This window comes from Sinocyclocheilus grahami, unplaced genomic scaffold (assembly GCF_001515645.1).
Source record: "Sinocyclocheilus grahami isolate Dianchi unplaced genomic scaffold, SAMN03320097.WGS_v1.1 scaffold206.1, whole genome shotgun sequence".
NCBI classification, from domain to species: Eukaryota; Metazoa; Chordata; class Actinopteri; order Cypriniformes; family Cyprinidae; genus Sinocyclocheilus; species Sinocyclocheilus grahami.
In genome coordinates this window covers 22,687-46,935 of record NW_015505385.1, presented here as the reverse complement: position 1 = coordinate 46,935, position 24,249 = coordinate 22,687, and the positions used below count along the sequence as shown (strand labels likewise).

The window sequence follows — 24,249 nt, the reverse complement described above, 5'->3', positions numbered from 1 at the left end:
TTTATTTTACATCATAATAATATTTCACAATATTACATTTTTTCCTGTATTTTTGATCAAATAAATCCAGCCTTGATGAGCATAAAAAACTCCTGTAAAAAAACATAAAAAATCGTTCTGATCTTAAACGTTTGACCGGTACTACAATGTGATTTTCTGGATTTTTTTTTCTCATTTTGTCTCTCATAGTTGAGGTATACCTATGATGAAAATTACAGGCCTCTCTCATCTTTTTAAGTGGGAGAACTTGCACAATTGGTGGCTGACTAAATACTTTTTTCCCCCACTGTATGTATGTATGTATGTGTGTGTGTATATGTATATATACATATATATATCATTTAAAAAAAATTATTATTATTTGTTGCATGTTTCAATCATAAGTCGCTTTGAATAAAAGCGTTTGCTAAATGAATAAATGTAAATGTTACACCCCTAATGGAAACTTCTCTATTTCATGCATTGGCCCGCTGGGCTTTGAATGTGGGACCTGCAGATGTGTAGTTATGATGGGGAAACACTGACGTTATATGCGACATGCATGCTTATTTTTAACTCTGTTATGAACGATCTGGGCCATTTCCAGCTCAATTTCCCGGCTCTGTTGTCCTCAGGCAAGCAGGAGAAGGAGGCGTTCAGCGAGCGCGACCGTGAGTTATTCCTGGAGATCTGCGGGGTGGAGCGGCTCTCCCAGCGCGTGACCACCGAAGCGCAGACCGAGAGCTACAGGCCTTGCCCCGCGGTGCAGACCCTGGTGCGGCAGCTCGTCCCCTACATCCAGAGGTTCATCTTCCACAACACTGATTTCGATGACGTGTACAGTGAGCTGAAGGAGAGTGGGATTGCTAAATACATTCGCTCGCTGAGTTTTGGACAGGTACGCTGGAGGCATTTTCTCCAGAATGCAAACCCAACCAATTACAGGCTGTTGCATCATGTTCTTTCACAGGGGAGGTAACCAGAAAAGTTTGTGGGTTTTTTTTTTTTGCAGGTTGGGAAGCTGTATATTCACTATCGGCTTGAGGTGCCAGATGAGAACCCGATCTTTGAGAGCGAGGATATTATATGTCTCCTAAAAGACAAAAAAGAGCTGTACATCAATAAAGATCACCTCTCGGCCAAACTGGACATCTGCAGGTACAGCATCTGCCAATGAGATTCAGCAAATGCACTGTAGGGATGCGTGGATCCATACTGAAGTACCGATACTCAAATAAAATCCTAAAGTGTGTTTTGTTTTAACCAGAGATTTAGTTTAACAAGAAATGTACTTCAAACAGTACTGAACACACAATATGAATACATAATATGGATCCATTAGATTGGGTTATTTTGCCTTTTATTTGGGGTTTGTTGCATTTAAAATTTCAAATTGGTTTACAATTGTGATTGGATTGGATTAGGTTAGATTATTAAATATTGCTCAAACTATGAACAATTTCAGTTTATTTGCATTTAAAGTAATTTTTAAAAGTTCAATCAATTGTTTAAAAAAAATCAGTCACTGTCAGAATAAAAAAGTTTTACCACAAACTTACCATGACTAACAGTACAGTAACCATATTTTAACCATGTGTAAACAAAAACATAATCTAATAATTTGTAGTTAAGCCCTGTTAAATGTTAAGTCTAAAAGTTGAAAGTTTCCCTGCAGTTTTATGCCAAAATAATCGTTCTATGGTTTAACGCTTGAAAGCATAGAAAAAACAACCATAAATATTAGTATTGTAATTGTACTGTTGTATAAAATAATAATACTAATAATAATTGTTATTATTCTCATTAAATTAAATAGTTGTTATGAAATACATTGCAGTATAGTAATATTAAAGGAATATTTTTTATTACAATTTTTATAATTATCAAAAAAAAATAAAAAATTGTTTTAAATAATTGCAATTAGATATGTTTTTAATGAAATGATGCACATACAGATTCATGGCTGGTAAAAATTTTTTTATCGGTATCAATTTGACTTGCCTTTGAAAGTATCAGTATGGTATGGGAAATAAAATGTGGTATCGCCCCTTCCCTAATGTGATGCTTCTCTAGGCTCATGTTCGTAACTCATCTGTCTGTGTATTATTGCAGAGAGCTGGTGAAACTGTTCACCACAGACAAGAGCTTTGCTAAAGAGCTAGAGCGCTTCCTCCAGGGCCTTGTGACATGCGTAAATGTGAGTATAATGTTAAAATCATTTACATTACTTTTACATTTAATCATTTAGCAGATGCTTTTATCCAAAGTGGGTTACAAATGAGGACAATAGAAGCAATCAAACCAACTAAAGAGCAGCGATATATAAGTGCTGTGACAAGTCCCGGTTAGTCTAATGCAGTACACATAGCAATATTTTTTTTATATAATAAATAAAAAGTATATAGAAAAGAAATAGAATGGCTAGAGCTAGTGTTAGAGGGTCAAAGTTAGTATTTTTTTTTATAATTAATACATAGAAGACAAATAGATAAAATAGAATTAGAATAGAGAGTGCTAAAGTTAGAGGGTCTAACTCTAGATGGAAGAGATGTGTTTTTGCCATTTCTTGAAGATGGCTTAAGACTCAGCTGCTCGGATTGAGTTGGGCCGAGCATTCAACCAGGAGGGAACAGTTAATGTAAAAGTCTGTGAAAGGGATTTTGTGCGTCTTTGAGATGGCACTATAATGCGCCGTTCACTTGCAGAACGCAAGCTTCTATGTGTCACATAAGTCTGAAGTAGTGAATTCAGTTAAAGGGGAGCAGAGCCAGTGGTGGGTTTTATAGGCAAACATCAATTCCTTGAATTTTATGCGAGCAGCTATTGGTAGCCAGTGCAAATTGATGAACAGAGGTGTGACGTGTGTTCTTTTCGGCTCATTAAAGACTAATCTGCCGCATTCTGGATTAGTTGTTGAGGTTTGGCTGAAAGTCCTGCCAAGAGAGCGTTGCAATTAGTCCAGTCTAGACAGAACAAGAAGTTGACCAAGGAGTTTTGTAGCATGTTCCAAAAGAAAGGGCCTGATCTGCAGGACCAGGCAGTTCTAACAATGTGGCTCCTCTGCACAGTCTGACTTTGCTGCAGCCTGTAAATAGACTGCTGGTTTCGTCTGGCCAGAGGAGAACTGGCCCCCGACTGAGCCTGGTTTCTCCCAAGGTTTTTTTTCTCCATTTCTTTCACCGATTTTCCTTGCCACTGTTGCCTCTGGCTTGCTTAGTTGGGGACACTTAATTGCCAGCGATATCGTCAACTTGATTGCACAGATACTGAACTGAGCTGGACGATGATATCACTGAATCAATAATGAACGGACTTTAACTGAAAATTGTTAAAATTGTGTTTACTGTTGTCCTTTTGCATTGTTACACACTATTTTTCCATTTAATACTGTAACGCTGCTTTGACACAATCTGTATTGTTAAAAGCGCTATATAAATAAAGGTTAATTGACTATGACTCTGTGAAATTCAGCTGATCATCAATGATTACTCCAAGGTTCCTGGCTGTCCTTGAAGGAGATATGGTTGATGCACCTAGCTAGATGGAAGCAAATGTGATGAAGTGTTGTGTTGGCTGAAACCACAAGCAGTTCTGTCTTGGCATGGTTGAGTTGAAGGCGATGGTTCTTCATCCAATAAGAAATGTTTGTTAGACATGCTGAGATGCGAGCAGCTATCGTCGGATCATCAGGATGGTATGAGAGGTAGAGTTGAGTGTCATCAGCATAGCAGCGATATGAAAAGGCATGTTCTGAATGACAGAGCCTAGTGATGCCATGTAGACAGAGAAGAGAAGTGGTCCAAGAACTGAGCCCTGAGGCACCCCAGTAGCTAGATGTTGCGACTTGGACTCCTCACCCCTCCAATTTACCTTGAAGGAACCGTTGGAGTGTGGTTTAGAGTCAGAATGTGATTCGAATTAGTCTGCAGGCCGTCTGAGGAACAACAGCAGCATATCCGTTCACACACACACACACACACATACATACACACAAGTAATGCTAGCTGTTTGTCCAAGGTGACTCTGTCCTTGTTTACAAAAAACAGATTTAGGGATTGAGAGCTCAGACAAAATGAAAGGCCTTCAAAACACTAAATGCTGCCTCTTAAGTGAATTGCTAGACTGTGTATTGTTGTTGCTGGTGTGTTGGATTAGGCTATATAGAGGGTTTTCTCTCACCTGGTGTGATATAGACACTCTAGATTTGTTGTGATGGGCGTCAGGCCAGTTTTCACACAGGTGCACAAGTGACTCATCTGATCGTGACTCCAGAGATCATAGAGAAGAGCTGTGCCAGGTGTATTCAAAGTTTAACACTTTTGTTTAATTATAAAAAATAGGGTGTTGAAAGTAATTTAATTGTGCCCCCGAGCCATGCATAAATTAGAAAAGAAATTAAGAACACTAAATGAATTTATTGCTTATTAATATAAAAAATGTTTACCAAATCAAAGTCATGTGGTGCAGAAAAAACTAAACAAAATAGGAAATATGTATCATAGAGAGGCCAAAATATTAGATAAAATTACCTTTTTATGACAAGGCAAAGGTAAGGTGTAGCATGACTACCCAAAAACATAATGTTGATGACATTAATTTAGGGTATTTGAAATAAAATTATCTTAAAATTATATTATTAATATAATATATGTTTTTTGTATTAGAATTAGTGTAGTTTAGTAATTTAATTGAGCCGAATTAATATATTAATATAATGCACATTTTCTTTATATATATATATATATATAATGTGTGTGTAAGTAAAGAAAACCTTATTGTGACTGATATTAAGTAGTTGGCATTTTAATCTCAAAATTATTGTGATTCACAATTTTGCAACCCTCATTCATTTACATTAAATTACAACACAATGAAATGCTTCCATCACATGATGTTATGTGACTTGTCTTGCTGTAACTCAGAACCAAGCTGATTTAAAGAGGTTTCTGGACAGAGAAAATGCTCGAGAACTCCCTGCAAATGAGGAACCATGGGAGGTGCCGGCGCCGGTGGAAGTAAAAGCAGAAACCATCAGTAAGCATCTCTCTTCACGTGCATGAACTGAGGCGACGGTAAGGGACAGACAGTGAGTCCAGCTGCTCTCGCTCACAGAGCTCTGAACGCATCGTCTGCACAGCTGCATTTGATCCCTTTGATTTCTCCTCCAGTTTAATCTGTGCCGCTCGCCCTCATTTCATCGCTCACACGCACACAAGCATAGTGCACATATGCTAATGGGGGTTTGTTCGCTGACATGAAAGCGCAGTTGTTGCCAGGGCGAAGGGAAGAGCTGTCTCTGCTCAGGTGCACACACACTTTAATAACCACTGTACAGCGAGACCTATTTGGGTCAGTTTTTGTGATGTGGCGGTTCGGCTGTAATTGTGCTGCTTGTGTTTGCAGTGCTGTCTCTGGTCCGGCCGTCAGGAGACGTGCAGGAGGAGGAAATGCAGACACAACACAATAAAGAGGACCGGCTGGTTTGCTGGCCACCGAAAGCCTCTCTCAGTAAAACAGGTGGCAGCAGTTCAGGTACAGACTGTGGATGGAGACTAATGAATATATATTCAGAGCGCTGGCTGTTGCAATTGCACATGTAAACTCAGCTATATCGTATATATCTTGTGGTTTTGATCAGGCTCATAATGCATGTGTGTTTTGTGGAGTCAGGCAGTCAGGCTGTTGAAGAGGTGATGAAGATGTGGCCTCCTCCTGCTGCTCCTGCTGCTCTGGGTCTCGAGAGGAGCTCGTCCAACATCAGTGTCCATCAGCGAACCGAGTCTCCACTGCACACAGAACCAAGAGCTCAACATGAACTGGGTCCCAGACCAAGCAGCGTCCCGCCACGAGCCACAGGTCAGGACTGGCCACTAAAAAAGAAAAAATATATATATGTATGTGTTGAAATTTATGTATTGGTTTTAAAGTGGCTTTAAAATGTTTTTTTTTTTTTTCCACCTCAAAAATGTTTGCCAATTAGATTGAATACATTTGCAACTAAAACGCTTAAAAAAAAATCTTCTGTATTTTTACCTAGATATTTAATTACTTTTATATGCATCTATATCAATGTATATAGTAATAATTATAAATCTTTACTTTTTAATTATATAAAACATGCCATATTCTAAGTGATCAATCAACTGACTTTTGAAATGATTGATTGAAATTGACAGCTCTGAAAAGCGATATTAAAATTAAAATACTCATTGCATATATGTATATACGTATAAAAATAGTGAATATTCAGTATTGCTCAGCTCTATTGGCCTGGCATTTTGCTCTTTTGATTCTTGAAGGTAGAGATTTTTTTTGTAATATCCAAAAAATATCCCCATCATGGTTTGATTTAATTAATAGTTTCCCAAATGAGGGTTCATGTGGGAATTGCTAGTAAAAAGCTAATAAAAGTGTGTGGGCTGCACATTTAATGGAAATAAAACTGATCAGTGCAGTGAGCTACTTCACAGGAACTCCGTCTCTGCATGCAGTGAAGTTGAAGAAATGTTAATGTCATGTTAACTTAATTTTCAGCATTTTGTGGACAAACGCTTGCAGCAAGAAGCGCTTAGAAACTTTTCCACTAAACAGGTCTCCCTGCAGTTTACTGCCAAAATAAAAGCTTGATGGTTTAATGTTTGAAACTGAAGAATTAAGACATAAATATTAGTATTGTAACTTAATAATAAAACATTTACTAAAATGAAATACTTTACTGTTTACTTGCATGTTGTGACCGTTAACTGACATCAGAGAATCGTGAACGTGAATGAAGTATTAATCTCACAGGGACTTGAAGAAAATAGTTCATGTATAAGGGGTTTGACTGATCTCTGTTTTTAAACATGTTTGCTCAGAGTGGAGGGAAGATGTCCAGTCTGTGGTCAGTCCTCGGCAGCCTGTGAAACCAAACGCCGCTACAGATGAAGGAGAAGAAACTACAGTGGACAAAACCAACCCGCCAGATGATGAACACTCAACACCGCAGTATGTGTGATTACTATTGGGTTTGTTTATTGCATTTCAAATAGGGCTGTTGTTTTGACTCCTCAGTGTGGCGTGATTAATTATGGAAAATAAACGTGTTTAGACATTTAATGCAGCACCTGTCCATCATCTTACATTGATGCAGTTGCTGACTAACACGATGCAGGACAATGGACTGCGTGATGAAGCCTATTAGAATGCAGTTATACGAGTCTAAAATTCAAGATACGAGTGCAAAAAATGACCCATCATATGATATAGTTTAACAATATCACATCAGCGAGAGTGCAGTGTTTCTTCAATATCTGCACCAGTGCAAATGTGATGTTGATTTATACAACAGTTCTATAAATATTGGGTTACATTTTCAGCTCAATATTGTCTGTTTCAATTTTGTCAACTAAAATAGTTCTAATCAAAGCCACATCAGAACTGTTGAGACTGAGCAACACACAGCGGTGATTCGTTACTGAATGAATCCTTGGTTTTGAACAAACATAGCGAGCGAATGATTCAGTGACTCATTCAGAGAGACACTGAATGAATTGGTTGAGTGAATGATTCAATGACTCACCCATTAAGACCGTGTCAATTAAATTAAAATTTTTCAGATTATTTAATAAAAAAAAAGAATTCATAGTTTAATATTTAATTTCAAACATTGTCATTATTTATGCAATGCTGAATTAAAATGTTTCTTTCTAAAGCTACATGTTCAACGCATATCTCATTTAACACAATAATGACTTTAAATAAATGACTCACCCATTAAGACCGTGTCAATTAAATTAAAATTTTTCAGATTATTTAATAAAAAAAAGAATTCATAGTTTAATATTTAATTTCAAACATTGTCATTATTTATGCAATGCTGAATTAAAATGTTTCTTTCTAAAGCTACATGTTCAACGCATATCTCATTTAACACAATAATGACTTTAAATGTCCGATTGGGGGGAATTTTCCATTTCCTTAGCCAAAATTGATGTGCAATTAATTAATCAACATCATGCAATAATTAGGTTAAAAATATGAATCGCTTGACCGACCAAATTTCAATAGATTTTGAAATGATTTCACTTCTTTCCAGAAGCCAAAATCCAGCCCAGGCCCCAGAGGTGGTGTTGAGCCAGTTCCAGGGAGCTGAAGGCCTGCAGCGTCCGCCCATGACTCTGGACAGCGCCATCTGGAGCAAAGCCGTGGCTCTGGAGGACGTGCTGGAGGATCTGCCGCTGGATTGCACCATGCCTCAAACCCTGGTGCTGCCTAAAGACAAAGAAGACACAGCCAGCATCGGACAGTGGGGAGAGCAGCTGGTTCACTCCTTCCTCACGCACTGGAGAGAGAACGGCGGCCCCAGTCAAATCACCTGGTTCAACGAGAAAGGAGAGAGCGGCCGTGCATGCGACTTCAAGCTGACCTTCGCAAATAACGGGAGCACGCAAGAAGTCTTCGTGGAGGTGAAGACGACGGTCAGGCGAGATCGACACTTCATCCACATGTCTGCGAACGAGCTGGATTTGGCACTGAAGGAGAAGGAGCGATATCACATATATCGAGTGTACGGCGCTGGAGATGTGCAGCACGTTCGTCTCTGTCGCATTAAGAATCTCGCGCAGCATCTGCACTCCAAGTCTCTGGAATTGTTTTTATTCGTGTAGCCATCTTTAGTCTTACTGAAAATCTTGAGTTGTTTTAGAATAACATTTCTGACCTATGCTAAATGTACAATTCTGCCTGTTTGCACTCTATTCTGTTCATCAATTATTTTATTTTTTTAACTACTGACACTGTTTGTACTGATATGTGCGATTGCACAATTTTAGTGGCCAGTTAAATGTTTTAAAGAATCAACATTTTCTCTATTCGCATGTTTGGTCATGTATTCAAAGCACAGGTTTTGCGTCGATTCTTTCATAAACTCTACTGTAAAAGTATAACTTCACTCTTTGGATTGCCATAATCAGTTCAGTAAATAAAAGAATTGTTCTGAAAATGAAGAGATTTGGAATGGTTTCACTCTTAGATCTTTATGGACCCAACTAACAGAGAATGTTCCTCCAAACATTCTTCCAGTAATTTTAGTAGAACGTTCACTTAAAATGTTAGCACAAAAACATTTATACGTCATTCGTGGAATATTTTTCTGAAACATTTTAGTTTGTCTAACTTATTTAAACATGAATATTAATTTCAGATGGTTCAGAGAACATTCAAAAGTAACTATCAAGTTAGCAAAATGCTAAAATGCAACTTTCCCTTATGCGGCGTTATGCAAATCTTCCCACATAGTGATGTAGACATGTGGGGGCGTGTTAGAACGAGGTGTTTCCGTTTAGGCTGACTCTTAACTTTTATAAAGAATATCTCTTTGGATTTGAGACTTTAGTCTTTGCAACTTTACAGATCTTCTTTATGCGCCAAGAGCTTGTAACACTCCAAAGAGAAAGGAACAATTGAAATCGCATCATATGACCCCTTTAACATCTTCTAAAGAATGTTGGTAACCAAACAGCTGACGGTTGCCATTGACTTATAGAATGGGAAAAAAATGCCATTGAAGATTAATTTCCAACATTCTTCAAAATGACTTGTTTTGTGCTCAACAGGAGGAAGAAACTTTTACAGGTTTCTCGGGTGAGCTGTCCCTTTAATGAAAGATCATGCTGCTGGATCTGATTGTTTTCACATGATGTTATAAGAGGTTGTCATTAAGGAACTGATGTAATGTCTGAAATAGTGATTTCAGTCTCTTTGAAGGAATGTTCCAGGTTCAAAACAAGTCCAGCTCTGTGACTGGCATCTGCAAACAACACATTCCCCTAACATTAACATGTGGTTCCGAATTGGTTCTTTCTTTTCTTTATTTTTTTTTTAATTAAAAAAAAATTATAGAACCAAAAACTATCTTTGCTAGAACGGTGCTGGAATATTTTTTGCGACAGCCTAAAGAGAATTTATACAGAACGTTCTCTAATGGTTATTTTTAGGGTTTACTTTATAACCAAGAAACTGTGATTGGCCTTTAGTTTGTATTAAAAAAAAAATTCGAATTAAATGTATATATTTTTTCACTGGCACTGAACTTTAAAGTACACGTAGTTCTAAACGTACAGCCTTAAAGATAAAGCTAAAAAAAAAAAAAAGCTAAGCTTTTAAAAATAAAAAGACTCACTAATAAAATGCATTTAAAATATAAAGCCTCAGCGACCTGACGCGAGGGAGCGACTCGTGCTGCTATTGGCTGACGCGCGCAGTGGGCGGGGTTTCATCAGCCCGTCTCTGTCTCACAGTAGCTGAGCTCCGCGGCGCGTGAGTGATACAGTGAGGGTCTCATACAGTCTTTGGTTGAGCTGCGGCGGAGCGACTGATTCTCAGCAGCACCGACACACAGATGCGGGGAAGACAGAGACTCTCACTGCGGTATTTCTGCCTCGAAACAGAAGAACTGCGGCTCTGGACGGATTTCATGGTGAGTGCATTCCGCTTGATTGTCAACATTATTATAATATTGCAGCAACTGATATATTTTGACGTGGAGTTGATGCATAATGCTCGATAAAAATGAACTGTCCTGCTCAAGACTGAAGGATTTACGTTATAATAACCTGAGGCTACCGTCACCAGACGACCTTAATCAGCTCTGCAGAATAATGCCCTTATGGTGCTTTTAAAATAATTATTTATTAATACAAATTGAAGCATGAACACGAACAATAATAATAAAATGTATAATAATACAATTATTATTATTGTTCTTCTCATTATTATTCGCTTGATACAGCGAATTGGATGATTATATATAATGATTAATAAATTATTCAGCTAAAAAACCAATACAAATATTATCATATATATATATATATATATATATATATATATATATATATATGTGTGTGTGTGTGTGTGTGTGTGTGTGTATGTTTATTTTATATACATCGGACCTATGGATACATTTCCTTTTGACCTGTTCACCATGTAAACGTATTCCCCTTTTAAGTGTGTGTGTGTGTGTGTGTGTGTGTGTGTGTGTGGCTGCAGACTGCAGGCAGCAGTGTGTGTGAGTGTGTGTGCGCATTTTTGTGACAAATGAGGACATAAATGTGTATAATGACAAAGGTATGACAGGTATTACAAGGAGAAGGTGACTTTTCAGGACATTACCCCATGTCCCCACTTTTCAAAACGCTTATAAATCACACAGAATGGAGTGTATTGAAAATCTGAAATAGCACAAAGTCTCCTGTGAGGGGTAGGTTTAGGGGTAGGGTTGGTGTAGGGCAATAGAATATACGGTCTGTACAGTATAAAAACCATTACACCTATGGGATGTCCCCACTTTTCACAAAAACAAACCTGTGTGTGTGTGTGAGAGTGTATGTGTGAGTGTGGCTGTAGACTGCAGGCAGCACTATGTGTGTGTGTGTGTGTGTGTGCTGCTGCTGCTGTTCTCAGTGCGGATACTATGAGTCTGCAGGTATCCGCAGGTCATCCAGAACTCAACAGCGTTAAATGGATGCTGTCAGAGTCCGGATGAAAAATGAGCAGACCGGTCTGGGGAATAAGAGTGTTTAGATGCTGATCTCCTCTAGTGGACGCTGGACAGCAGTGCAATTTACATTCCCTGGCCCTGAGCTCTGCTGCTGAATGCAAACACTCATGCAAACTCATGCAATGCTTCAGTTCTGCACATTCGTCTTCTGTTTGAGAGAGACAGACTGATCTCTGTTTGCACATGCCTGCCGGATAACAACAACCACACATCCGTCCTGCGCATTCTGGGAAATGAACGTTAATATGCGATAAGGGATTTGCTGGCTTGATTGTCTTTCACACCCCTGTGGTTTGAACACAAGGTGTGAGAGTCAGTTTTTAATTATTAAAGCCGCTCCACACGACCTCCTGTTCACGGCTTGCTTCACTAGATATTTACAATATTGTCCAACATCTTACAGTCGTCCACATGCTCATTCTTCAATCAGTTTTAATAATAAACATGCAATCACTAACAAATTAGCACCATGTGTTTGGATATAGTGGTGATACTGTAAATTCTTTGACATGTGGATTGTTAAAAACAACATTTTCCAATTGTATTCTGAAGTGCCATGGCATGTTACTGAATATAGTTGCATGGTATGTTTACAAAGTACCACAGTATACAGACATTACACCATGGTACTGCCACAGAAAGTGACTTCTGGTATTTCCCCTGCGAGTCTTTTTAATTTAAATGTCTTATGCAATGTGTTGGGAAATTGAAAAGCTTAACTGTGAGAGAGCTAGTGAACATTTGAGAAGGACTGAACCATAGAAATGGACTAAATGTACAGTATTTAAAATCTAAATATTGAGAAAATCATCTTTAAAGTTGTTCAAATGAAGTTCTTAGCAATGCATATTACTAATCAAAAATTACGTTTTTATATATTTTCGGTAAGAAATGTACAAAATATCTTCATGGAACATGGTCTTTACTTAATATCCTAATGATTTTTGGCATAAAAGAAAAATCGATCATTTTGAATCGTACAATGTATTTTTGGCTATTGCTACAAATATACCCCAGCGACTTAACTTACTGCTTTTGTGCTGCAGGGACACATATTAGTTGCAAAGGTCAAATGTCATGTGACTCTTCTCTATCAGCAAAAGCTTATGCTTGGCTTTCTACCAGTCTTCCATCAAAATCCTTCACCATCGTGTGTGTGTTTTGTTGGGAAAATGCACTGCTACTTTCCCAAACCCCACTGAGTCCTGCAGAGCGGCAGTGACATGAATATTCTAGTGTGGAAGCACTGAGAGAGAACAGAGAGATTAAAGGCCCATGTTTCACCTCCCTTGACTTTCCCTTCCTTTTCTTCCCTCTTGTCTGTGTTTTCCTGGCTGCGGCTGCGATAACCGTGGAGCGAGCGGAATGACAAAATAGCTGGCACACGGGAATAAATGAGCCATTACCGTTTCACGCTTTTAAATGACTGTCTAATGACGAGAAGCAGAGGAAGTCTGTGCCTGCTTTGTGTGCAAAGAACGTCCTGTACCTGAATGTGTACACCAGCATGTCAAACTTTGACATTACAGCAGAGATCTTCTATATTTGCATCTCTCTGCCTTGAGCCACACATAGACTCGCTCGCAGATTTGACCCGGTGAGTCATATTGCACCAGCCATGTTCTGCGCTCTATATGAAGGCCTGGTGCGAATGTGTCAGATTTGCAGACTGCGTTTGAAGTCTGTTTAATAAAGCCTGCTGCAGGTCATTAGTGAGGGATTTGAACAAGTCTCAAGTAGGGGTTGAACGACTTCTGATTTTTTAAAGTTGACTTTTATGTGATGAAAGTCGAGTCGAAGTCTCTGATGACGTCATTAATGAACAAATAAGTCTGGAGCTGAGACTCGAACACCTTGTGCACAGCTATGGCATATGACACAGTGCTGCTCACATGGCTAATGCTCCTATAACAGCTCATTTTGATCAGTTCTTTTGTCTTTGGGACGTTATATTTCTCACAGATTTCTGCTCGTTCTAAATCAGATACAGATAAAGTAGCACAGTAAAGATTACATTCATATGAATGCATTAGTGAGAGCGATTGCATGTGTGAATTAATTCTACCTGGCAGCGTCTCGCTACTAGAAGTGAAGATGTGGGATTTGGTTATTAAGAAATATATGCTTGAACATTTCAGTTTCTAAGCTATTTTATTGAGAAATCACAGAAGAGTGTTGACAATACATTTCTGCGCTGAATGAACTGTACGCACAACTGTCTGTAGCCTATGTGTGTGTGTTACAGTGCAGCAGTGCATTAGATTAGAACGGCGATTAACTTACCTGTGCAATAAGATGTTTAAAACGTGCATTCTCCCGTTCAATTTCAAACATCCAGTAATATAATCACACATGTATTGTGGAGCGCTTTCAGAGTATGCATTTATTTGTCATTTTAACTGTATGGAAACGGAGCGTAAATGTGGAAGTCCTTCAAAGATTTCTAATCCTGTTGCGCCCTCTATAGGACCAGCGACTAGTCGACGTCAAGCTTAAAGCGTCATGGCAGAGCATTGAAGTCGGCCAGTCGATTAGTCTCAAGTATTTAGCATGCAACTTGTCATGAACTGTTAATGTGAAAGACAGCTGAACTCATGCCGTTTGTTAAGGAGAGGTGAGTTATCTAATCATCCACTCTGAGCACCTTAGCAACCCACATTTCTGTGCCCCGGCAACCACCCAGATCACCAGAGCCTTGCATTATTCAGAAATATGTATTGATGTTTTCTGTGCATGCAGAAGGAAGGTGTCATGACATGTAATGTGTAATGCAGGTGTACGATCGATAACATAAGCTGTGAATAAGAAAGTCTGTTCCATTGTCGAAGTCGTTTCAGAATGAAGAATTTGTCTGTTTATTACTGTGAAACTGCTTTGAAACATGCTGCATTGTATAAAGTGCTATAGAAATAAATGTGAGTTGACTTGACTCACACCAAAACCATCACGGCTGTTTAACCTGCAGTGCTAAGCACTTCTGCTCCACTGGCAGTAACTAATGGTTTATGCTGCTGAGGGACAGATGGGCTGTGATTCAGGCATTATGTATGTATCACTGTTTTCCAATGTAATAATAAGATTAGAATGAGTGGACTTGGCTGATGTATAAGCCAGACTGAGTAATTGGGGGTAATTTAACTATTTTGACAACATCGAACAACGGTTGTGGCTGATTAGGTTAGTTCTGTTCCTGGAATCTGATTGGCTGAGTCGTTCCAAGAGTGCTGATATCCCTGTCAAATAGCACCGGGATGTTCGTATCACTCCACTTGTTTGTGTTTGTTCCAGACAGTCTCTGTTCGTGGTGGGGATTTTTCATTGACTCTTTCTGCAGGTTACATCATTACTCTAGTAGGTGACTTGAACTAATTCATTCAAAAGGCTGATTCGTTTGGGAATGAAACAGGTGACTGAGTTACTGAATCATTCATTCAACCGTTTTATTCTAAAACGCTGAGTCATGTGGGAATGAAACGAGTGACTGAATCATTCATTTAGCTGTTTCTCTCCAAAACTCTGATTCATTTGGGAATTAAGCAAGTGACTGAATCACTGAATCATTCATTCAACTGATTTGTTTAGAAACACAGATTTATTCAAATTATAAAAACATGTGAGTCACTGAATCATTTGTTCATCTGATTCATCCTAAATCACAGATTTATTTAGAAATAAAACAAGTGACAGTCAGTTGTTTCATTCCCGAATAAATCAGTGTTTCTGAAGAAATCAGCTGAATGAATGTTTCAGTGACTGAGTCATTGAATCACTCACTCAACCAACTCCTCGAAACCCTGATTCATTCAGGAACGAAACGGCTGAGTGAGTCATTGAATTGTTCATTCAACCTTTTTATTCAAAACCCTGATTCATTCAGAAAACACTGCATCTGTGTGCTGCTCAGTAACACGTTATGCTTGATTCTGCTGTTGTTCTGTAATGGAGAAACAGACAAAGTAATTGGCAATTTTCTGTTTAAAAGTCACTGAACTTATTGAACGGTACGCAATTAAAATTGCACTCGCATAAATGTGTAATATCTAGCAATTTTTCTCTGTCTTCTCTTTATGCTGATGGTTAGACATTCTTGCGTTGAAGCTCAAGATGCATTTTGGATCATCTTAAATCACATGATCAGTAGGTTGATGCAGAAAAAGTGTGACGTAACAAATACTAAATCTTCTAAAATTCATTTGAACTAATTTGACCGTCTTATTCAATCGGTTACGCAACAGCAGGTCAGATCTGACTTGTAAACAGTCGAGCTCTGCTTTAAAATGTAACAAAATGATAAATATTCAAGACGGAGCCTGTAAAGTCCAGACGATTATAATATTACATAAGCCACTGCACCCAAACACTGCGAGAGCAAGGCTGCTGAGGCATGAAGCGCTGGAGAGATCAGCAGGTTAGATGAGGGGAACTGAAATCCCTCTCCTCAGAGGACATGTCCCTTATCTGCAGGATAATTACATTCCCTGCGGCAGACCACTGCTCAGTCCTCAGCAGAGGAAGGCGGCTCCTCAATTGAAATGCGTTTCCTTGTTCTTTGTGTTGCAGTAAGGCAGAGCGACCGTCAGCAGAATGAGCTCCTCTCCCGTCGTCTCACGCGTGTCCGTCGACATCCTGGAGGAACTGCAGCTCTTCGCAGCTCAAAACCTGGAGAAGGTGGAGGTCAACAAATACTATGAAGTCATACGGGAGCTGGGGAAGGGCACCTACGGGAAGGTGGACCTTGTCATCCATAAAATCAGAGGTACAGCACAGTTACAAACCAGCGGCAGTTTAGTTAACTTAAACTAAAACCATACAAAACATTTTCACTACATTAAAATAAACATAACTTAAGTAAAATACTTGATCTTATTTTATTTCATTCAGTTGTCAAGGTGGCATTTCTCATTTCATTTGGTATAAATCTAAGCATTAAAACTAAAACTAAAAAACTACCTCAATAAAAACAATAGATACCTTAAAAAAACAAATACAAATAAAAAAAACACAAAATATGTCACAATATTTAACTAAGATGTAAATAACACATTTGCAGTACGTAAAAACTAATATTAATTTTACATATGTGAAATTATTTGAGCACATTATTTTGACATTTTAATTTCATTAAATTTCTAAAATTTGTTATGAAATTTAAATTTAAATTTTAAGTACTAATCCACATTTGTAAATAAGAGTAATGTGTGTGTGTGTATATATATATATATATATATATATATATATTAGGGCTGTCAGTTTAGCGCATTAATTAGTTATGAAGAAAAACACGATTAAAATATTTTAACGCAGTTAACACACTGGCCCCGCCCCCAGACCTGTACATCATCTTACATTTCATACAGTTGACTGTTGACAAATATGATGCAGGGTAACAACTCCATGAATGCAGTTATGCCCTAAAATTCAAGATATTGATTGAGTATGAGTTTTTGTCTCATATTTATATCATACGATATCACACGAGCAGGGAGAGCAGTATTAGTGCCGATTTTGTCCCGAATATCACGAGTTTAAACGTGATTTTATAAACAACAGTTCAGTAAATATGAAGTTGATATTATGTTATATATTTTAAACACAATATTATGTGCTTTTGCTCAATTTTGCAGAGAAAATATTACCTTCAAGCCACAGCAGAATTGTTGCTAGTCTCCGAGCAAAACAGGTGTTTAGTTTCTGAATGAATCCTTGTTTAGAACGAATCGTGTGAATCAATGATTCAAAGATAGTTCACATTTTGCAACTCAGATTTTTTTTCTTCCTCTGAATTCTTAAATTTCACAATTATGACTTTTCTCCCTCTGACTCTTTTCGTGCAATTCCGAGTTTACATCTTGCAAGTCTGATCTTTTTTTTTATTTGAACTCGAGTTAAAATTCTGACGTTTGTTCTTGCAATTCTGGCTTCTTTTCTTGGAATTCCGAGATATAAAATTATATGAAAAATTAAAAAAAAAAAAATTTTTTAAAGTTTGAATCGTGGGAATTAAAATCTCTCTCTCTGTGGCAGAAATAAGCATCCATAAATGTTATGTAGAAAATTATATTTATATATTGCTAGCCATATTAATCATGATAAAACTATATGAGTAAATACAACTGAGTGTCCAGCAGCACATTAGGCAAAATAAAAGAAGCCAGTTTATTACGCTGACCAACTGGGTTTAGTCAGTTCAGGTTAAATACATTTTGGGGTAAGAATGTCAACAGCAACACAAAAGAACCCGGCTCAACCCTGAGATTAAGATCGGAACGGTTTAACGTTTGAGAAAAACAATGCAAACAAAAACGGATTTTGGTACATTAGGCAAGATGCTAAAATGTGACAATTCATTCAAGAAAGACAAAAGAAAAGAAAAAAAAGACATTTGCACAAGATTTGTACAGATACAATCCTGAACAAAAACAGGAGTACATTAACATGAGCAACATTACAGGACTCGACCTCTCAACACACAAGCTGCCAAAGTACATCAGGCTGTCAAAAAAAACTAAACAATCAGACAAATTTGAGGAATTCACACAAAGCACATCTTAATGAAAAAATATTTTAATACAAATAAATGCATAAATCAAATAATTAAATATTTTTGTGAACCGTCATCTAAAACATTTCACATATACCTTGTGCTTTCTGCATTTCATTGAGAAATTATCCTCGTTTAATACACAACCTTTAAAAACAGGAAAGCAAACACATCAATTAATTTCAAAGGGTATAAAGTGTACAGTTCTAGAAAAAATGCAGGAAGTTAACAGCAAATCATAATAAAGAATGAAATATATATATATATATATTCTATATTTATATTATATTTAAGTTTACATCATATTTTTCATGCACGGGCAGATTTGCATGTTTATTTTCCATGTGTGTCTGACCACAAGTTTGAACATGTCTGCTTAGCAAATGTAGACACAAAAGCTGCTGTTAACAGGCAGATCAGCATTTTGATGTTTCGGACCACAATGAAACGTGTGTGTGTGTGTGTGTCTATTGTGCAACAGAATGCAGAGGACTGCTGATGACTTACCGGACTGCAGTGCACACGTGTAGTGGTATTTGTTCGGGCAGCCTTTGAAAACGCAGCCCGACGTCGCTCCCCTTCTTTGACACGTCGAACAAACCTAAAAAAAATACCAGACGGTTGAGTGTCATTACTGCAGGCTGCTGAGCATTGAAGAATCTGTGTTATCTGAAATCTTACCGACGCTTTCGCCAACCTGACTGCATTTTCCAGCCCGTACAGCTTTCCCCGAACCAGAAAGACGCTTGCGGACCATATCGCGCAGTCCTCGTGGAGCCAGTGCTCGTTAGCATTGAGAGGAACCACTGGATGACTGAACCAATCGGTGTCACCATCCATCCTGGGTCTCTTAGATGAAGGACTATTGGACGACTGGCTATCGCTGGTCCAAAGAGACTCGGTCCATCTGCCCGGAGCAACACGTTTCCCTCGAACAGACGAGTCGGAGTCACTATTATCCTCTTCCTGTGGATTACAAACCGCTTTAGAGGCCGATTTGAAACCTTCAGGGTAATACGGCCCATGCAAATCTCCGAGGTCCATGGCATTGGCCGAGCCACCGCAGAGACAGCAGACCAGAAAATCCCGCTGTGTGACGTCCACACAGACCCGACCGTACTGCAATCCAGGCGTCACGGGCATCTCACCGGACGCAAACCTGCCACACGCCCGCCGCTTTCCCTGCTTGATCCGGATGCTGTCCTCGGGATAGTTGACCACCGTACAGATGGGGAAGTCTTTGATCTGCATGCGCACATAAGGCGCGAAGGTCTCATCCCGCACATCCTTCTTCTCCTCGTAGTTCAGACATTTGAGTTTGATTTCAGGTTCCTGTGGCAAGAAAAATGACGCACGGCCGACTAGGTGTTTCTTTCTCTTCCGTTTGGCAGATTTCTTCAGGCCTTGTTGAGCCGCCATTGGTTTTTGATGCTTGACTGGTACCGAATGAAGGTTTCTTATCCTTCCGGAGGATTTTTTCTTTGTGCGTTTTACAAATGCATCTAGCGTCTTTGCAGAAGTTGAGGTAGATAGTGTGGCTTTACGTCTGCTTGAACGTCTGACATCGGTTTCTTCTGACGTCTTTTTCTTCTTCTTCTTTACATCCGCCACATTGTGCATCCTTTCCAGCACCTTTTTCTTGGACTTGCTCTTCTGAGCTTTTCTTTTACACACGCGACTCCTGATGGGATGGATATCTTGAACAATGGCTCCCATCCTAACACCTCGTCTAGCTCTTGGAGGCAGTCTTTTCCTCTCAAGCGTGAGCGAACTGCCGCTTGATTTGAATGCATCGGTGTCGGTTTGTTCTGCAGATGCATCGTTGAAATGCACGGACTCGGTGTTGCACGTTTTGTCAGTTTTCTCTGTTGGTGTTTCTGGTGATTCGATCTCAGCTGCCTCCGGCATTGTAGAATCAAACTGTTCTTCTTGCTTTGCTCCACTCGGAGAACTCGCAAAAACATCCTCTATTTGCGCCGCTGACGGAGACTCAGGATCCAACGGACTAATGAAGTCTTGATTTAATGAAATGGCGAAGCCGTCGTTCGGTAAAACCACCGGCTCCTCGGATCTGGAGATAAGAAAGACGAGCTCCGGATTGGCGTTCTGGTGTAACCCGTCAGCGTTCGCGCCGTCGTCCTCCTGAAATCCTCCCTCGAAGGGTCCGACGTTCCACAGGCCATTTGCAGCTCTGTTTTGAAGCTCACCCACACTGATGGGGAACCCGCACTCGCTGGGATCGGCTTGTAAAGATTTGAGCGTTTCCAAAGCCAGATTTTCCACGTCTTGCATATCCGGAGGTTGTTGAAGGTAGCAGAACGCCGCCACGTTTTCCACGACCTGAGCTGGTGACATGAAGCCGAACTGATCGCAGGCCGTCAGTCCGACAGGTACAGACACCTGCTGGAGACAGTGTTGGTCCACCGAAAGTGCAGCGTCTCCGGCATCCGTCACCAGCTGTCCGGCATCATACGTGGCGGGATGCAGCGCAAATGCCTTGCTCAAGGAAGGAACGCCGTAGATCGGGGAATGCTCGGAGAAGACGTGCGACCGGCTCACGTAGGAGAGCGTGACGGTCGTGTTGGAAAACGCATTATCCGGTTGGATCTGGTCTGTGGGAAGCAGAAGAGGTTCAGGGTCGGTTTCGGGAAACAACATCCCATTGCTGGTCCCAGGATTGACAAACCAGCCCGGCGTCTGGACTATATGCAAGGCGTCGATGGGGTTGGCTTTAAGGAGGCATTCCTCGGCATTCCGCGTCAGATCGAAGATGTTGGGGAGGCTGCAGGCGGAGGACAGATCCTGAGGCTGTAAACCATCCGAGTCGCTGGGAGGCTCTTCCATATCAACTGAGAGCAGAAACATGAGGATCAATTTTATTAAAGGGTCATAAAACCCCCTGTTTCAGCACTGGTTAGTTCTCACTACAGTTTTAAAAAATGCTAAAAGAGTGGGCGTGGAGCGGAGCGGGAAGAGGAGACAGACAACACACACAGCTTCGGGTTCAGAAGTCCAGAACCACAACCATTTGCACTCTGCATCGAAAGCATATATATATATATATATATATATATATATATGAATGCACTGTTGCACATCTGATAACCTAAGGCTTATTCTGCAGTGTTTATATAAGCCCTTTGATGGCTTGTGTCACGGAGCTGTATAAACGGTTACACTAACTTTTATAAAGAATATCTCTTTGGATTTGAGACTTTAGTCTTTGCAACTTTACAGATCTTCTTTATGCACCAAGAGCTTGTAACACTCCAAAGAGAAAGGAAAAATTGAAATCGCATCATATGACCCCTTTAAACCCGGAAGATGAAAATAGAGCAAAAATGCTTAAAATTAACCAGTTTTCTCAAACAGTTACAATTATCGGATGCTAACATTGTCTTCTATGATGTGCAACACAAACACCTCTGCTAAAATCTCAGTAGTAGTAGTCTGGGGTTTCATGACCCTTTAATAAGGCACCATTAAAAACGCAATTTGACCAATCTTTAACCATAAAAAATGAAATATTTATTAAAATTACATTTTTAAAAAAGTTGCATTAAAAATGCAAAAGCTACAATAACAACAACAATAGCAATAATTAAAATAATAAAACTGGAATCAGATTTTCTCTACAGCTGCTCACAACCGTTTTAATTTGGAGGCTCTGAGAGCAGAAACATGAGTGCATATTTTGTATATAAAATGTATACAAAATTCACCACTAAAAACAATGCAAGTTGACCAATGTGCTTTGACAATAAAAATGGGATATTTAATAAAAAAAATGCAAAAAGCTAAAAACTAGATTCAATTCAATAATAAATATAATAAAGCTGGTCATATGCCAAATATTAGAAATATGTCTTCAAACGGGATTTGAAAATCCTGAAAATTATGTTAAGGTTGCTCTAAATTATCAACATGACTTAATCACATTTTTGAACCAGTTTAGATTCATGCAATGAGCCATTTGCGCCACAGCGGAAACATTACCCAAGACAAGAGCTAATGCGCATTGAAAATAATAAATAAATAAATAAATAATAATAAATAATGTGGGCATTATTTTTAAAAAGCCTAAATGGCTTGTGTCACACTTGTGTCTTGTAAGTAGAGCAACATTTTCTTTATTTCTATTTCTCACAGATTATTAATTGAAAATAAAGTTAAATATTTTCTCTATTATTTTATACAGGGGGAAACATGGTGCTAATTTGGAGTTTGATACCGTGTATGGCTATGAAACACAAAATATTAAAGGATAAATATTACCGAAACAAACTAAAGCACATTTCATTATCATAAAAGTCACGCTTATTTTTTTCCAAACTGCATGCATGGATTTATTAGCGCATAAACTAACACTGATGGCATGCATCTCTGACACTCCCGCCCTGGTACTGTCATGTTTTATCTCCAGAATCGGCTAAATCCGTGTCTTTTGCACTACATAAAATCACGTATGATCTGGATAACATCCAGAACGGTCAAACATCCCCAGACCAGGTTTAATCCGGGTTCGTCTGGTTCTTCAGGAGTCGCTTTACGTTACCTGGGGTTCTGTGTCGCTTTCTCGTCTGGCGTGTGTTGTGCTAACGTTAGCATAGCAGGCTGTTAGTATGCGGGCTAATATACATGCTGACAACAATAACTAACGCGTCCAGCAAATGTATGTCGTTATGAACCCCAATTAAACCGCGCAATGAATCAGAGACGAGCGCTGGAGGAGCACCGCAGGCTTCCGTTAGCAAAGCAAAGCAAAGCAAAGCGAGCTAAACAAAGAGCGAAGAGCGCGCGCGTGCAGACTCACCCGAGCAGATGCATTTATTCACGAAACCATCGCAAACTCCATCCCGCTGGAAAGAAACGCACTCTTTCGGGTGCAGCCGCTTCTGTTTGAGGTCGGACTGAATAATGCATGAAACGGGAGCTTCTCATACTTGTGTGCTCGGCTGCGCTGCTGTGCTGTCAGAGTGGGCCATTGCGCAGCATTATGGGACTTGTTGTAGTCAGTCCACTCAACAGTGTAGTTATTATGCGACACAAGATGCTCCATTAAAACAAAGAATTGTGATGCATCTCTTTGCATGTTTACTTCAGGACTCACACATAGCTGGAACAACGCATTTCTAAGAGTTGCTGTATTTGCAGGTCTAAAAGCACATTTTGAAGTCTTTCAAATGTTCCAGGTTTTTATTGATTTTTGGGAGCCTGATAGTTGGTTCCTTGAAAATCAGTGCAAAGAAGAAAAAAAAAAAACTTCTCAAATATTAAAAATAGGGTACTCGTGAACATTTTATTGTAAATAAAAGTAAACTAATAAACTCTTTATTGAATATGAATTTATTGCTTATTTTTTTAAATTATCTTTTGTCCAAAATGAATGTGCAATTAATTGGATTATTCAGGACATTGTAATAAATTAGGTTTTCACATCCCTAATTGTCGTATAATTTCATTTATAAATACATGATGACTTATACTATAAAAAAAGCAACAATACAGGATTCCTACATCCGGCATGTTGTATGAAAGTACATTTTAAACTTTTTAAAGACCTTTTTAAGACCAAGTCAAAAGTTTGAACATATAACCTTCAACAGATTTCTATTACTTTTTAACAATTTCTTCCAAACAAACAAACATATACAAAATTTAACAAACCACTACAATACAGAAACAGCTTTTACTGTACCTTCTGATCAAAACGCAAAAGTGTATTTTTGTCTTGTTTTAATGTCTAAAGATTCTTAAACAACTTCTCTCTTGAGAAGTAAAATGACAAAAGTGAGAAATTGATCATAATGAAGTGAGTTTATGGTTTAAACCAGAGCAAATATCTGCTAATGGGCATGGAATATTTAAATATTTAATAAAAAATAAATTCAGAGGGAAAACTAACTTTCATTTCCCACTCCCATATATTTCTTCTTGTTTGAAGTATAAACTCATTATTTTCCTTTTCTCAGAAAACAACTAACTTTAAATTTGTATCGGAGAAGAAGAAAAAAATCTGAAGAAAGATGTACACCACATTTAATGCAAGACTTTCCGCTCTTTTAAGACCAGCAGACACCCTGCAATATAAATAAATGACAGATTAATCAGTGCAAAAGAGGGTGCAAAAATATTTATTGCTAATAAACCTGTTGTCAGTTCGTGTACATTTGCAGTATATTTACAACAA

At 38.8% G+C, this 24,249-nt stretch overlaps 2 protein-coding genes across 2 annotated transcripts in view; one reads left to right on the top strand and one right to left on the bottom strand.

Moving 5' to 3' along the window:
- Positions 1 to 8,948, top strand: part of LOC107595630 (uncharacterized) — a 67,264-nt gene extending 58,316 nt beyond the window's left edge. Inside the window, exons 42-49 of the mRNA XM_016286103.1 lie at positions 615 to 877; positions 992 to 1,137; positions 2,092 to 2,176; positions 4,902 to 5,013; positions 5,383 to 5,511; positions 5,650 to 5,835; positions 6,837 to 6,966; positions 8,057 to 8,948. Of these exons, the coding sequence (XP_016141589.1) occupies positions 615 to 877; positions 992 to 1,137; positions 2,092 to 2,176; positions 4,902 to 5,013; positions 5,383 to 5,511; positions 5,650 to 5,835; positions 6,837 to 6,966; positions 8,057 to 8,627 (1,622 nt within the window). The 3' untranslated portion in view covers positions 8,628 to 8,948. The remainder of the gene's footprint in view (positions 1 to 614; positions 878 to 991; positions 1,138 to 2,091; positions 2,177 to 4,901; positions 5,014 to 5,382; positions 5,512 to 5,649; positions 5,836 to 6,836; positions 6,967 to 8,056) is intronic.
- Positions 8,949 to 18,132: 9,184 nt separating this feature from the next.
- Positions 18,133 to 23,088, bottom strand: LOC107595646 (uncharacterized). The gene is made up of 4 exons (XM_016286126.1): positions 22,873 to 23,088; positions 18,741 to 20,908; positions 18,567 to 18,660; positions 18,133 to 18,206 (listed from the first exon to the last, which is right to left on the bottom strand). Exons 2-4 carry the CDS (start codon positions 20,901 to 20,903, stop codon positions 18,133 to 18,135), a joined length of 2,331 nt encoding a protein of 776 aa, XP_016141612.1. The 5' UTR covers positions 20,904 to 20,908; positions 22,873 to 23,088.
- Between the last annotated feature and the right edge of the window lie 1,161 nt (positions 23,089 to 24,249).